This window comes from Phyllostomus discolor, chromosome 8, assembly GCF_004126475.2.
Source record: "Phyllostomus discolor isolate MPI-MPIP mPhyDis1 chromosome 8, mPhyDis1.pri.v3, whole genome shotgun sequence".
In the NCBI taxonomy this organism is placed as follows: Eukaryota; Metazoa; Chordata; class Mammalia; order Chiroptera; family Phyllostomidae; genus Phyllostomus; species Phyllostomus discolor.
Window position 1 is genome coordinate 44,024,573 of NC_040910.2, and position 14,360 is coordinate 44,038,932.

Sequence of the window (14,360 nt, forward strand, 5' to 3'; positions counted from 1 at the left end):
ATTACTCAGTTGCCTCTCGCACACTCCCAACCCAGGTCCTGGTCTGCCACCCAGACATGTGCCCTGACTGGGAATCGAACCAGTGACCTTTCGGTTTGCAGGCCCGCACTCAATCCACTGAGCCACGCCAGCCAGGGTGATGGTAATGTTTTAACATCCTTCTTTGCCACGCACTTCAGTGTCGTGCCTAACTTAGCACATATAATCAACACACTGTAGGATTAGGGTTTTTTCTTTTTTGGTTAAAAAACAAAACAAAACAAAACAATTTCACACTTGTAAGTAACAATGGGATACAGTACTTGATTGTCCTGGGTCTGCACTTAGTCTGTCTTCTCATCTTCTACATGTGGTGTATGAGTGAGGCTGCTGTCCACCAGCAGCTGTCCACTGAGTCAAAACAAGGGTCAGGAAGGAAAGAGTAGTAACAGGAGTATGTGCAAGGAGGGGGTTTCAGGAAGCACCGGCCGCTGCTCAGCAGCAGCAGAGGTGTGCAGGGAAGTCTTGCCACTCTTATCCAACTCTTGCAGCAGTTCCTGGATCTCATTCTCCCTGTCCTTCATGTGCTGAATGCAGTGGCAGAGCTCACAGATGAGGAATGCCCTGGGGATGGAAACATCGACTAAGGCTCTTTGTGGGTGTCCTGGACATCACTGTTGAGCAGGTCTGCTCTCTGGAATTCAGATCTTGCACTATCTGGCAGTACACTCTCTTCGCAGGTGAGAATCAGGTCCAACAGGTCTTTGTGTGGGAGGCAGTTAGACGGATGTGAGCAGAGCAAGGACAATGGACCAGGTACAGAAGGTCAACAGGGCAGGAAGCCCTGGGTGCCTAGCAATGCACAAAAGTGGGAAAGCAAGGACCTCACCCCCAGGGCAATCTTTCCTTCTCTAGCATATTGCTGGTTATGCAGTTTAGTCCCTCCCCTGACCTTTCTTTCCCTGGCATGTTGGTAGTTATTTGGGTTAGACACCCTTTATAGGGGAACAAACAAGGGAGCTGGAGAATAGCCCTTAGCATTAAGTCTCCAGGATAATGAGGTTTTGACCCACATCAGATACATCTAGGCCTCAGTTGTGTTTCTGCTCCAGGCCCAGAAAACCAGACCAGTGACTCCGTGGCTGACCTCAGGATCAGCTGCATTGACTAATGACCCTCCCACCCCAGCTTGATCAATCAGTAGAGACAATCAGGAAAGTACACACCTGGAGAAGTGATAAATATTCTAATGAGATCCTCCTCTGGGACCATCCCTAAAATCCCCACCCTTAATAGCCCTTAGGCCTTCCTGAGTACCTATAAGCCTGCACCTTTCCCGGCCCTCTGCCCTCAGACAAGGAGCGTTACCTTTACCTTTCTTGCTTCAAAGGCCTTTTTTTTTTTTTTTTGGCCTTTGTAGCTTGTTTCCTGAGCCCATTTCGTCTATGGCTTGCTTCTTCTACCTCTGTGACTTTTTAAATAATAATAATTATTAACTTAATCTTCACCTGAGGATATGTTTACTGATTTTAGAGAGAGAGAGAAGGGAGAGGGAGAAACATCAGTTGCCTCCTGCACATGCCCTGATCAGGGATTGAACCCACAACCTAGGTAGGTACCCTGACCCGAATCAAACCAACAACATTTTTTGCTGTATGGGATGACGCTCCAACCAACTGAGCCACCTGGCCAGGGCCTCCGTGACTTTCTAAATGAACTTAATCTTACAGTTTGAGTCCTGCCTCTGAATTCTTTCTTAGCCAGAACTCAAGTACCGAGGCTGGCGAACCGAGGTCCCGTCTGACTCCACCATCTAACACCTGGTGCCATTTTGCCCCCAACAGTAGCATGCTGTTTTCCCTCACGTGTTCATGTTTTTTCTAGTGTTCTTCTTCTTTTTTTAAGGTTCTTCTATCTTTATTTTTGTAAAAAACCAAAACAAAATACAAAAAAAACAAAGACAATGGTCACTAAGGACATGACAACTCGCCAAGCGAGGTTTTGATGCCCTCTCCTCATGTCCCACGTGCCTAATCGACAGTGTCAGAGAAGCAGTGGGTATTGACCTTAGCTTTCCCCAAAGAACTATTACAGACAGGATTGGGGAAGGGAGGGAAGCCTTTGAGATGGGCTTTCATCATTGAGAAGTTGCTTAAAACCAATTTGCTTTCAAAGTGGCATGTGTGAGGTATAGGAAAGGAAGGCCATGTTGTCAAAAATGTCTCCCTAGAAAGAACATGTTGGTCTGGGGGAGGGTCAGGTCCGAGTTGTGTTTTAAGGAATCAGAATGGTTTCATGAGCTTGCTCAGCACTCCCGGACCAAAGACCGTGATGACATAACTACACATTGCTTGTCAGGCTTATTCTGTGGTGGGTCAGGGTCTAGGTCCTTGTTAGTGTATTTAGTGCTGCTGAGAAGCGGGGGCCCTGCCTTGGACACTGAAGTCCTCTAAAGACAAAGCAGGGACAATGAGCCCCATATGCCCTGTCTCCTTCTGCTGAATGAGGGGGATCAGCAGAAGGAGGTCTCGGCTGTGGGCCTAGTTCCAACCCATGCACATGCCCACTTCATCCAAACCAGAGGTAGGACTCTGATTCCCCAGGAGTGTTGGGTGAGCCCAAGTCTGATGGTCAGAGAGAAGCAAGTGCAGTCCTTCTGGGCTGACCCAGAGGGCCACCCTGCACTGTGACCCAGCCACAGCCTGCAGCCCCCGAGGTGGGTCTTGGCACAGCTGGTTCAGGCATAGCCGCCAGCCATCTGACTAGTGGCTGCATTGCTGCCTACTCCTCGCCAGGCCTGGAAGCTGAAGAAAGTGCTCACTCCACAGGCAATCACCATTGAATAGGCAGAGAAGGAGGCAGCTTCCTGCTGCTTATAAGGCCAGGCGCCTTTCAGTGACGTCTGCTCAACCTCAGGGAAACCAGTGATGAAGGCTGTGATGTAGAGAACGGTGTTGCCCGTGTTAAATATCATTAACACCGGCGGCCAGGGCACCATGTACAACTTCATGTGCAGCCGAAACAGGTAGAGGACGAAAGAAGATGATAGTCACCAGCCAGAGGAAGACAGCAAGGAGCATCACCCAGCCGTGGGCTGGGCACAAGTGGTAGAAGGTGTCGGCAATCAGGGCCCACACCAAGAGCCGCAGCACCACTTGCAGCAACAGGAGCGCTCTGAGGATGGAGCACACGAAGCCCAGCGCCAAGACCTGGGTGCCAGAGCCCTGAGCAGGGCTGCTGGTCCGCGTGCTCTCTTTAGACAGGAATTGAGCCATTGAGGTCACTCCTCATCATCGCCGCCCCTCCCGCTGTGGGCACCAGCTCCCGCGCTGCTCCTCCCCTGGTGCCCAGCTCCAGCCGGGGCCTAGTTTTCTTCTTGTGATTGATTTCTGGTTTCAGACCATTGTGGTCAGAAAAGATGCTTGATATGATTTCAATCTTAAATTTACTGAAACTTGTTTTGTGGCGGAACATGTGATTCACTCTGTGGAATGCTTCGTGTGCACTTGAAGAGAATGTGTTCTGCTGTCTGTGGATGGGATGTTCCGCAACATCTGTTGAGTCCACCTGTTTAATGTGTCATTTGGGCCATGTTTTCCGTGTTAACTTTGTGTCTGGATTATCTATCCATTGATTTAATAGCTTAGGTTTATTCATCTATCATTGCTATAGTGTGAATATCTCCCTTTACATCTGTGAATTTTTTCTTTACATGTAAGTGTTCCTATGTTGGGTGCATAGATATTTACAAGTGTTATATCCTCTTGTTAGAGTAATACCTTTATCATTATGTAATGTCCTTTGTCCCTTGTTAAAGTTTTAGTTTTAAAGTCTTTTATGTCTGATATAAGCATTGCTACCCCGGCTTTCTTTTCCTTTTCATTTGTTTGACACATCTTTTTCTGTGCCTTCACGTTTAGTCCATGTCTTCAGATCTGAAGTGAATCTTTGCAAGCAGCTCTGTTTGGGTCTCGTTTTATCTTCATCCCTTCAGCCACCTCAGGACTTATTATTTGACATTTAGTGTACTTACCAGTGTGTTTAAAGTAATTATATTATTGATAGATATGTGTGTGTTACCGTTGTACAATACTAAGTGTTTTTCTTTATCATTGTTCGAATACAGTTTTCTCCTTTTTACTCCTAATCCATTCCCCCCTCCCACCCCTCCCCACTTCCCTCCCATTACCACCCTCCCCTTAGTTTATGACCATGTGTCCTTTAAGTTTGTTCCTGTGAACCCTTCCCACTGTCCCCTTAAATTCCCTCTACTTTCCCCTGTGGTCGCTGTCAGCCTGTCCTCTATTTCAGTGTCTGGTTATATTTTGCTTGTTTCTTTGTTTTGTTATTTAGGTTCCTGTTAAAGGTGAGATCATATGGTATTTGTCTTTCACTGCCTGGCTTGTTTCGCTTAGCATAATGTTTTCCAGCTCCATCCACGCTGTTGCACAGGGTAGGAGCTCCTTCTTTCTTTCTGCTGCATAGAATTCCATTGTGTAAATGTACCATAGTTTCTTGATCCATTCATTTACTGATGGGCATCTTGGTTGCTTCCAGCATCTAGCTATTGTAAATTGTGCTGCTATGAACATTGGGATGCATAGGTTCTTTTGAACTGATGTTTTAGTATTCTTAGGATAGAGTCCCAGCAGTGGAATCGCAGGGTCAAAAGGCAGATCCATTTTTAGTTTTCTGAGGAAGTTCCATACTGCTTTCCATAGTGGTTGTACCAGTCTGCAGTCCCACCAGCAGTGCACTAGGGTCCCCTTTTCTCCACAACCTCTCCAACACTTGTTGTTTGTTGCTTTGTTTATGATGGCCATTCTGTCTGGTGTGAAGTGGTATCTCATTGTGGTTTTACTTTGCATCTCTCTGATAGCTAGCGATATTGAACATCGTTTCATGTGTCTTTGGATTTTCTCTATGTCCTCCTTGGAGAAGTGTCTGTTCAAGTCCTTTGCCCACTTTTTAATTGGATTCCTTGCCTTCTTAGAGTGTAGTCTTGTAAGTTCTTTATATATTTTGGAGATTAAACCCTTGTCTGAGGTATCATTGGCAAATATGTTTTCCCATACAGTCGGTTCTCTTTTAATTTTGATACTGTTTTCTTTAGCTGTGCAAAAGCTTTTAATTTTGATGAGGTCCCATTTGTTTATTCTTTCCTTTATGTCCCTTGCTCTAGGGGACAAGTCAGTAAAAAAGTTTCTGCGTGAAATATCTGAGATTTTCCTACCTATGTTCTCCTCTAGGACTTTAATGGTGTCACATTTTATATTTAAGTCTTTTATCCACATTGAATTTATTTTTGTATATGGTGTAAGTTGGTGCTCAAGTTTCATTTTTTTGCACGTGGCTGTCCAGTTCTCCCAACACCATTTGTTGAAGAGGCTATTTTTACTCCATTTTATGTTGCTGCCTCCTTTGTCAAATATTAATTGACCATAGAGACTTGGGTTTATTTCTGGGCTCTCTGTTCTGTTCCATTGATCTATGTGCCTGTTTTTATGCCAGTACCAGGCTGTTTTGATTACAGTGGCCTTGTAGTATAATTTAGTGTCGGGTATTGTGATCCCTCCTACTTTACTCTTCTTTCTCAAAATTGCAGCAGCTATTTGGGGTCGTTTATAATTCCATATAAATTTTTGAAGTGTTTGTTCTATGTCTGTGAAATATGCCATTGGTACTTTAATAGGAATTGCATTGAATGTGTAAATTGCTTTGGGTAGTATGGACATTTTGATGATATTAATTCTTCCAATGCATGAATACGGTATATGTTTCCAATACTAAGTGTTTTCTGGTTGTTGTTATAGTTACTCTCTCTTTTATTTTGTCTCTTGTTTTTTTTTTTTTCTCTCTGGCATTGATGACTTTCTTTAGTGTTATATTTGGATACATTTCTCTTTGATTTTTATTTGTACTATAAGTTTTTTGTTGTGGTTACTATGAGCTTCATGTATGGCAACCTATGTTTTTTTTAAAGATTTTATTTATTTGTTTTTAGAGAGAAGGGAAGGGAGGGAGAAAGAGAAGGAGAGAAACATCAAGGCATGGCTGCCTCTCATGCACCCCCAACCCAGGCGGGCTGGCAACCCAGGTGTGTGCCCTGAGCTGGAGTCTAACCGGCAGCTCCATGGTTCTCAGGCTGGCACCCAGTCCACCGAGCCACACCAGCCAGGGCACAACCTACGTTTTATGTCACACCACTTTAAAATCACTACACTTATACTCTCCCTACACATTACATTTATAGTATTGAATTTTATATTTTTGTGCTTACTCCTTAATTATTTAGACAACCCTGATTTTAATACTGATGCCTTAACCATTGTAGTAGCTTTGTAATTAGTTGGTCTACTATTGTACAAAATGTTTGCTTTATTTATTTATTTATTATTATTTAAAATCCTCACTTGAGGATATGTTTTATTGATTTTAGAGAGAGAGGAAGGTAGAGAGAGACACACACACATCCGTGTGAGAGAGAAACATCAATTCGTTGCCGCCTGTACAAACTTCTACTGGGGATCCACCAGTAGGTCTGTGCACCGTGTGGGGGTCAAACTGCTGACCTTGAGCTTTGCTGGACAATATCCAACCAACTAAGCCACTCAGCCAGGGCATAAAATGTTTGCTTTTATCACTGAGATTTTTTTATTTGGTAATTTAAAAAATCTTTCCGTTTATTCTGAATAATTTTGTTGGGTGAAATTTTCTTGATTGTAGATTTCTTTCTATTTATCTTTTTGAGTCAATTATGCTGTTTCCTTCTTGAGTACAAAGTTTACTCTGAAAATCAGCTGATAGTTTTGTGGGTGTTCCCTTGCATGTATCCAGCTGCTTTTCTCTTGCTACTTTTAAGATTCTCTTTTCTTTTTTCTCATTAAACTTTGTTTTAAGGGGCCTCAAAATTCTGTGACAAACTTTTGGTCAAGTTTTCATTGAAAAGTACTGATTTTAAAAATGAATAGCTTAAAAATTGCCAATGATCTAGAAAACATTCCCTACCCCTACCCCTATCTCCCGAAGGCTGTAGGATGCATTGTAATCATTAACCAAACTTGACTAGTAAACTTAAATGGGGCTGGAAGGGGGTCCGGGCGGCCTGGCCTCTAGCAGCTGTGCCAGAGAGCACCCAGCTCTCATAGCCGGGCCACCGGGGAAGGCACGAGTCTGCTAAGGACCCCCTGGGGACCCTGCCAATGTGCGCCCCCCTGGCCCTTGCCCGGAGCACCACGGCAACTGGAGCCAGGGGAAGGGAGTCCTGGGCTTCCGCCGGGAAGACGGGGAGACGAGGAGGGGTGGGGCTCTGTGGGGTGCGCGGGGACCAGACTGGATTGGGAGCGGCAGAGTGTGCAAGAAATCCCAAATCGCCGTTGTAAAGTTTCAGGGGTCCCATCTTGGGTTCTGGAGTGTCAGGATCCCTGCCCGCGCGCGGCTAGAGGTGACGGGGAGGGCAAGGGTGAGCAGGGTGGACGGTGTCCCAGTCCCCAGCGGCACCGCCTGGGGCCTACGAGGTGGGGGCGACCTGTCAGAGTGAGGGTGCAGGTGGCTTGGTGTGGCTGGGGGATCCCCGACTCTCGCTGAGAATTGCGGAGGAGGGGGTTAGTCCCTGGGCGCGCAGCAGCGGGAGCCGCGGTAGCCTCCAGGTGTGGTACCCGGGAACCGGCCGGGCCAGGTCCGAATTTGCCAGGCATGGGGCCTGTGAGGCTGGGAGTGTCCGGGGAGAGATAAGCAAGGCGGGAAACACGCTCATATCCAGTCTGCATGACCGGGCTCACTGGGGTGCGTCTAAGCAACTCGCCTTTGGGGCCCACCCAGAATATCTGCGTAATGGACCCCCGTTCTCAATGCGTTGGACTGGGACTCGGGTTCAGCCACGGTGACCACCACGATAATTTGGGGGCCTAGAGTAACCATCTCCTGGAGAGTTTGGACGATGTAAGAAAGCGCTGTGACTTTTACTAAGTCAAAACCACAAATAAGCCCCTCTGCCCCGCCTGCCCGCCCCCCAACCCCCGGAGCCCCGGCCACCCACCCCTCTCCACAGGGAAGCGGCTTCAAGCGGAAGCCCAGGCAGGGCTCGCCACTGACTCCGCCATTGATCACCACGCCCATGCTCCGCGCGTGCACCTCCCCGAGGCCTCGCCCCGAGGGCTTGAGGCCTCTCCTCCGCATCCTCCGACCCAGCGCCTTGCCCGCTCAGCTTCGGGGCGGCAGAGGCGCCATCCCCACAATTAGGATCTTTGCAAAGAACAAACGAAAGTGAATTTGGAGGTACCCAGCTTCAGCGAGTGCGACAGCGCAGCGGCAATCCCTCAGCGGGCTCGTGCCCCGCACTGGTCTCCCCGACGGCCCCCGAGGCCGGTGCCAGTTGGGGCAGGGACCGCAGCCAGTGCGAGCCAGAAGCCTGACCGGGCTCAGAGACGCAGGAGAGCTCACAGCGAGGCTGGAGGATGCGTCCGCGGGCACGCTAGAAGCCGAGGCAGGACTGAAGACTCCGCGCAGCGGACGGTGGGGTGGGGGCTGCTGGAGGTGTTCGCCCAGGTTAAGCCTCTGCCTGGAGCTTGGGGATACGCCTGGATCTTGCAGGGCTCGGACTGTGCATTTGGCTCTGGGAGGGACGCCCCGCTCACGGTCAGCCCCCATTGGAAGCAAGGGACAGATGCCCAAGCCAGCAACGGAACCTACAGAACCCGACAGCACGAGACACCCAAGGCGCCAGCCAAATACACCAAAAGTTTGAAAGAGTGCCCTGCGGAGGACCTCGTTGCTGCTCCCGACACCTGGACCCTGCTCTGCCCACACCTAACCACCGTCTCCGTGCCCCGCCCCCCACACACCCGGGAGAGGAGCCTGGAGCGGCCCCCTGAATCCCAAACACCAGCTCTCAGACACTGAATTGCACCCCCAGCCTTGCTGAGACTCAGCTCCTTGTGAAAGGGGGGATGGAACTAAAACCGCCTGTGGGGCTCCGAGCTCTGAGGAAACGTGTCTGATACATTTGACACATGGAGAGTGTGCCAGTGGACGCCGACCCTGCCCGTGGGCTGAGTCTGGCTCCCGGCTTCAGCTGTGAACGCGTGGGGACCACTTGGGCCAGAGGCTGCAGCAGCTTGCCTCGGGGCTGGCTTCGAGGGCAGCTCTGGCCTGCTTCTGCCTGGGCCTCCGCTTGGGCTGCGGGTCAGGCTGGGCAGGGCGCTCAGCTGGCAGAGATGCAGGGCCCTGGAGCTGGGGGCTGCACTGCCCCTTCTCCTCCAGGAGCTCAGCAGTGACTCTTCCGCCCCTGGGAAAGCACACGGGTGATGTTTTTAAATAATAAATGTCCCCAAACCAGAATCCTGGGCCTCTCCTCTCTCCTGTCTGTTCGGTGGGGAGGCCTGCGGGTCACCTTGTCAGAGTTTGGGTGGTGGCTCCTCGCCTGTCGCTCTGGCTGCTGAGCTCTCTCTTTGCCAAGGACAGGGCAGGGGAAGTGGTCCGCAGCTCACCTAGAGCTGGGCTTTGCAGCTGCTAGGCCTGCGAAGATGACCATTGAGGGGCGGGAGACCCTCTGTTGAATGGGAGACCTTGCCTGTGCGTGGGAGTGGCCCACCTTCCAACTTTCTTCCAGGGTGATGATCAGTCTTCTCCTTCAGCTCCACAATCCAGCACAAGTGCATATCCAGCACTGATTTCACCTGAGTGGTTCAGTGTAATCTCCTGAGCCATGAAGCCAGCTGCTTCCAATGGTAAGTATTTTTTTTCTCTCACCAGCCGCATTGCCATGATGAACATCTTTGATGGACACATTCTTTACATTGAAGCCCACATTGTCCCCAGGAAGGGCTTCATTCTACGCTTCATGGTGCATTTTAACATACTTCAGTTGTAATGCTGACTGGAGCAAAGGTGACCATGGTGCCAGGTTTGAAAACACTAGTCTCTGCTTGGCCCACAGGGACAGTATCAATACAATCAATGTTGTAGACATTTTGGAGGGCCATTGAAGGTCTTTGTCAGTTGGATGAGTTGGTGGCAAGATGTAATCCAGCACTTCAAGCAGAGTGGTTCCACTGGAATTTCCATATTTATGGCTGACGTTCCATTCCTTGACGTTCCAATGCCCTCTGAGGGCATTGTAGCGTATAATATAAAAACCACTCCCCAACAATCCCACCTTGGATGGAAGTGAGGAGGGGACCAGACACAAAGCAAAGGACGCAGCTCTGCACTAGGAGGGTAGGCAAGGGCGGAGGAAAGTGGGCTTCTCTGTGGTAATGACCCTCCTCCCCACAAACCCTACCCTGGATGGATGGCAAGCGGAGCCTGGGACCCCTGTTGGAGGGGAGAGAAATGGCCCCTGCATTAGTGCTAGTTCTGTGGGCACACGGGCCACACGGAGAACTGGGCACACTGTCAGGTAGGGAGAAGCTTGACTTCACATCTGGTGGTGTGGGAGTCAGGGACACTGCCCCTTCATTGTGGTGGGCTCCAGTACCACGCGGGTCTCTTTGATGTGGTCAGGAGGTGTAGAGCGGGGAATACAGGAGAGCTTGACTTTTTAAATGGTATTTTTTTTAAACTTAAAAAAGAAAACGTGAAATAGCCAACTGAGACATAGTTTTGAGACAGTTCATCCACCCTTATTAGACCTGAAGTGGCAGGTATTGGGGATAATATTTACTTAGCCTTCTGAGCTTCCTCGCAGATTTGGTGACTTTTTCAGCTCCAGCTGCCTTCTTGCCCACCACTTTGAGGACACCAACAGCAACTGTCTGTCTCCTGTCATGAATGAACATCAAAATGGCCCAGTGGACAGTCAGAGAAGCCCTCAACACACGTGGGCTCACCAGGAACCATATCAATGACGGCAGCATCGCCAGATTTCAAAAACCACGGGCCACCTTCCAGCTTTCTTCCAGGGTGATGATCAGTCTTCTCCTTCAGCTCCACAATCCAGCACAAGTGCATATCCAGCACTGATTTCACCTGAGTGGTTCAGTGTAATCTCCTGAGCCGTGAAGCCAGCTGCTTCCAATGGTAAGTATTTTTTTTCTCTCACCAGCCGCATTGCCATGATGAACATCTTTGATGGACACATTCTTTACATTGAAGCCCACATTGTCCCCAGGAAGGGCTTCATTCTACGCTTCATGGTGCATTTTAACATACTTCAGTTGTAATGCTAACTGGAGCAAAGGTGACCATGGTGCCAGGTTTGAAAACACTAGTCTCTGCTTGGCCCACAGGGACAGTATCAATACAATCAATGTTGTAGACATTTTGGAGGGCCATTGAAGGTCTTTGTCAGTTGGATGAGTTGGTGGCAAGATGTAATCCAGCACTTCAAGCAGAGTGGTTCCACTGGAATTTCCATATTTATGGCTGACGTTCCATTCCTTGAACTAAGGCATATTGGCACTTGGCTCCAGCACATTGTCATCATTCCAACCAGAAATTGGTACAAATACTACTAGTTAGGGTTAGAGTGAATTGTTTTTAATATAGGTGCTGACTTTCTTAACAATTTCCTCATATCTCTTTTGACTGTAGGGTGAATCAGTGGAATCCATTTTGTTAACACTATTAATTGTTTTACACCCAGTGTGTAAAGTCAGAAGGGCATGCTCACGGGTTTGCCTGTTCTTGAAGATAGCTGCTTCAAACTCACTATTAGCAAGAGCAACAATCAGGACAGAACGTTCAGCCTGAAATGTGCATGTAATCATGTTTTTGGTAAAGTCTCTGTGTATTGGGGCATCAGTGATGGTCACACAATACTTGCTGGGCTTGAATTTCTACAGGGAGATATCTGTGGTGATAACCACACTAAATTTCAGCTTCCAGTTTATTCAAGACCCAGGCATACTTGAAAGAGCCCTTCCCTATCTCGACAGCTTCTTTTTCAAAACTTTTGATGGTTCCTTTGTCAATCCCACTACACTGTCAGATGGCCAGTACTGGTAGACTTGCTCAAATCTACATGTCTAATGACAATGACATTGCTATGAGTTTTTCTTTTTCTATTGTGGCTTAGATTTAGCATTGAGTTTCACGACACTATTTTTATGACAAAACATATGGTAAAAAAAAGAGATTCTGTTTTTATTTTGAACTTTTGGTATTTTAATTATGTTGTATCTTGGTTTGGGCCTCTTTGAGGTACCCTTGTTTAGCATTCTCTACACCTCCCAACTTGGATGTCTGTTTCCTTCATCATGTTAGGTACATTTTCAGCAATTATTTCTTCATATAGGTTCTCTGTGTCTCTCCTTCTGGGAGCCCTATGCGGTGAAAGTTAGTATGCTTAATGTCTCACAGGTCCCTTAAACTATTCTTGTTATTTAACAGTCCTTTATCTTTTTTTCTGTTTCAGTTGTGTAATTCCCACTGTCTTTCCTTCTGGATTGCTGATTTTTATTCTGCATCATCCAATCTGATGTTGAATGCCTCTATTGTTTTCTTCATTTCAATGATTGTATTCCTCAGTTCTGATTGTTTTTTTCTTATATTTTCTATCTCTTTGTTGGCATTCTCATTGAGTTTATCTATTCTTCTATGATTTTGTTGAGTATTTTTATAATCATTGCTTTGAATTCTTTATTTGGTAGATTGCCTGTTTCTGTTTCTTTAGTTCATTTTCTGGTGTCTTGGGTCAGCAGCTGCATGTGTCAGGTCTAAGGCCACATAGGAGGGACCACAAGGAGAGCGAAGACTGGCAGCTGTGTGTACCATTGTTGGAGCTGCTTGGAACAAGGTGTGTTGCAAGCTGATGATGACTGCCACAAGCAGTGAGGCTGAATCTACCTTTGGGAGTAGTACTATTAGCGTGATATGACTTTAAAATGATCTTCAGTAGATGTCTTTCCTGGAACCTGCAAAAACCTTAAGAGTCATAGATGCTGGGGTTGCCTTGGCAGTAGGAGGAGAGTCATAGGAGGAAATGAGGAAGATGTATTTTGTGAATGAGGTACACCTATCTAATGGTTACCTTTTAAATAGCAGTTATTTCAGAGGAAGAAAGAGAAGAGCTCAGGAAAAGCAGCAAATAGATAGTGGGCTCAGTGCACTCTGCTAATACCAGAGATCTCACCAGAGCCCTTAATTGCCTCTGCTGCTGCCAGCTCTGCATCTACTGCAACACAGATCCTGCCTCTGTTTTGGGGGACAACATTTACAGTCTGTGGCACAGCAATGGGATTAGTTTGAACTAGACTCAAGCCCAGGGTCCTTAAATCCTATGCAGTAGTTATTTCCATAGTAGAGGCCTCTAAACCTTGTGTTAGTGATTTGAGACCCTTGGAGGAAAAAGATTTTGAGTAGCAGAGTTGGCAGATTACACACTCCCTTGATATTTATATAGTGGCAAAAAATAAAAAAAAATAGACAACAGCATGAGAAAAGAAACAAGAATTAAAAAGATAAACAATTTGCTCCAATTGAAAATCCAAACTATACAGAAAGAATTTACAGATTAAAAAAAAAATAAAGGGCACTTTTTGGATTTTGAGTCTCTAAGAATAATTTTGACTTGTTAACCATCTTGTGTTACATAGTAATACACAATCTTTCATACAATTCAATGTTGGGTCTCAAGTTATAACTGGGATCTCAATAAATTGAAGCAGGGTACCCTGTGATCTTAGGGGAATTTCTGAATTAATATGGAGGAGAAAGAGTTATACTTTATTTTAAACATCAAGAGTCTGCTTTGACTGGCTTATGGTCATATAACCCACTCTCTTAAAATATCCTTAGTGAGCAAGAGAGCTCTGAAACAATACTGTCTAAATTAAAATTTGATTAAATTAAGTCTACCACTTTAAATTGGCTTCACAAAATGAGACTCTATGGTCCTTACCATTTAGTAATGTTAATTAGTATGGCCCAGTGTAAATTAAACATGGCCTTCAAGAATTGAAAACTGTTATAAGTAACTTGATAAAAAGAAGTGATTTTTCTCAGCTCTGGTTGGGTAGTTCAGTTGGTTGGAGCATCATCCCGATACCCCAGGTTGTGGGTTTGATCCATGGTCGGGGCACATACAAGAAACAACCAATGAATGCATAAGCAAGTGGAAGAACAAATCTCTCACTCTTTCTCCCTCAAATCAATAAATAAAAATTTTGAAAGGAAGTAATTTTCTCCAGTTATACTTTGAACAGATGAATTTTTGCCTGTTTTTAAACCTAGAAAGAATGAATGACTCCTCACACTGGATCCCTTCAATCTTGACGTAGTGCTTTTACCAAATAAATTTGTATTTCTATTTTCTAACATTATGAAAATTACTGACTCCATCTACTAAGCAACTGGTACATATTCTGCTATGATATATTTGGATAAGCCTGTCCTGTTGAATACCTATTTTAACAGCCTGTTTAGCACAGTTGGGCTTCACC

General features: G+C 46.5%; 1 protein-coding gene and 1 pseudogene across 1 annotated transcript; both read right to left on the reverse strand.

Annotated features, from left to right (window-relative positions):
• Positions 1-2,656: 2,656 nt before the first annotated feature.
• LOC114502299 (plasmolipin-like) lies at positions 2,657-3,254 on the reverse strand. The gene is given in 2 exon segments (XM_028519109.2): positions 2,657-3,010; positions 3,012-3,254. Coding segments are annotated over 2 exon segments (537 nt in total). The 3' UTR covers positions 2,657-2,716.
• A 7,320-nt stretch (positions 3,255-10,574) lies between these two features.
• LOC114503666 lies at positions 10,575-11,401 on the reverse strand (annotated as a pseudogene).
• Positions 11,402-14,360: the final 2,959 nt, after the last annotated feature.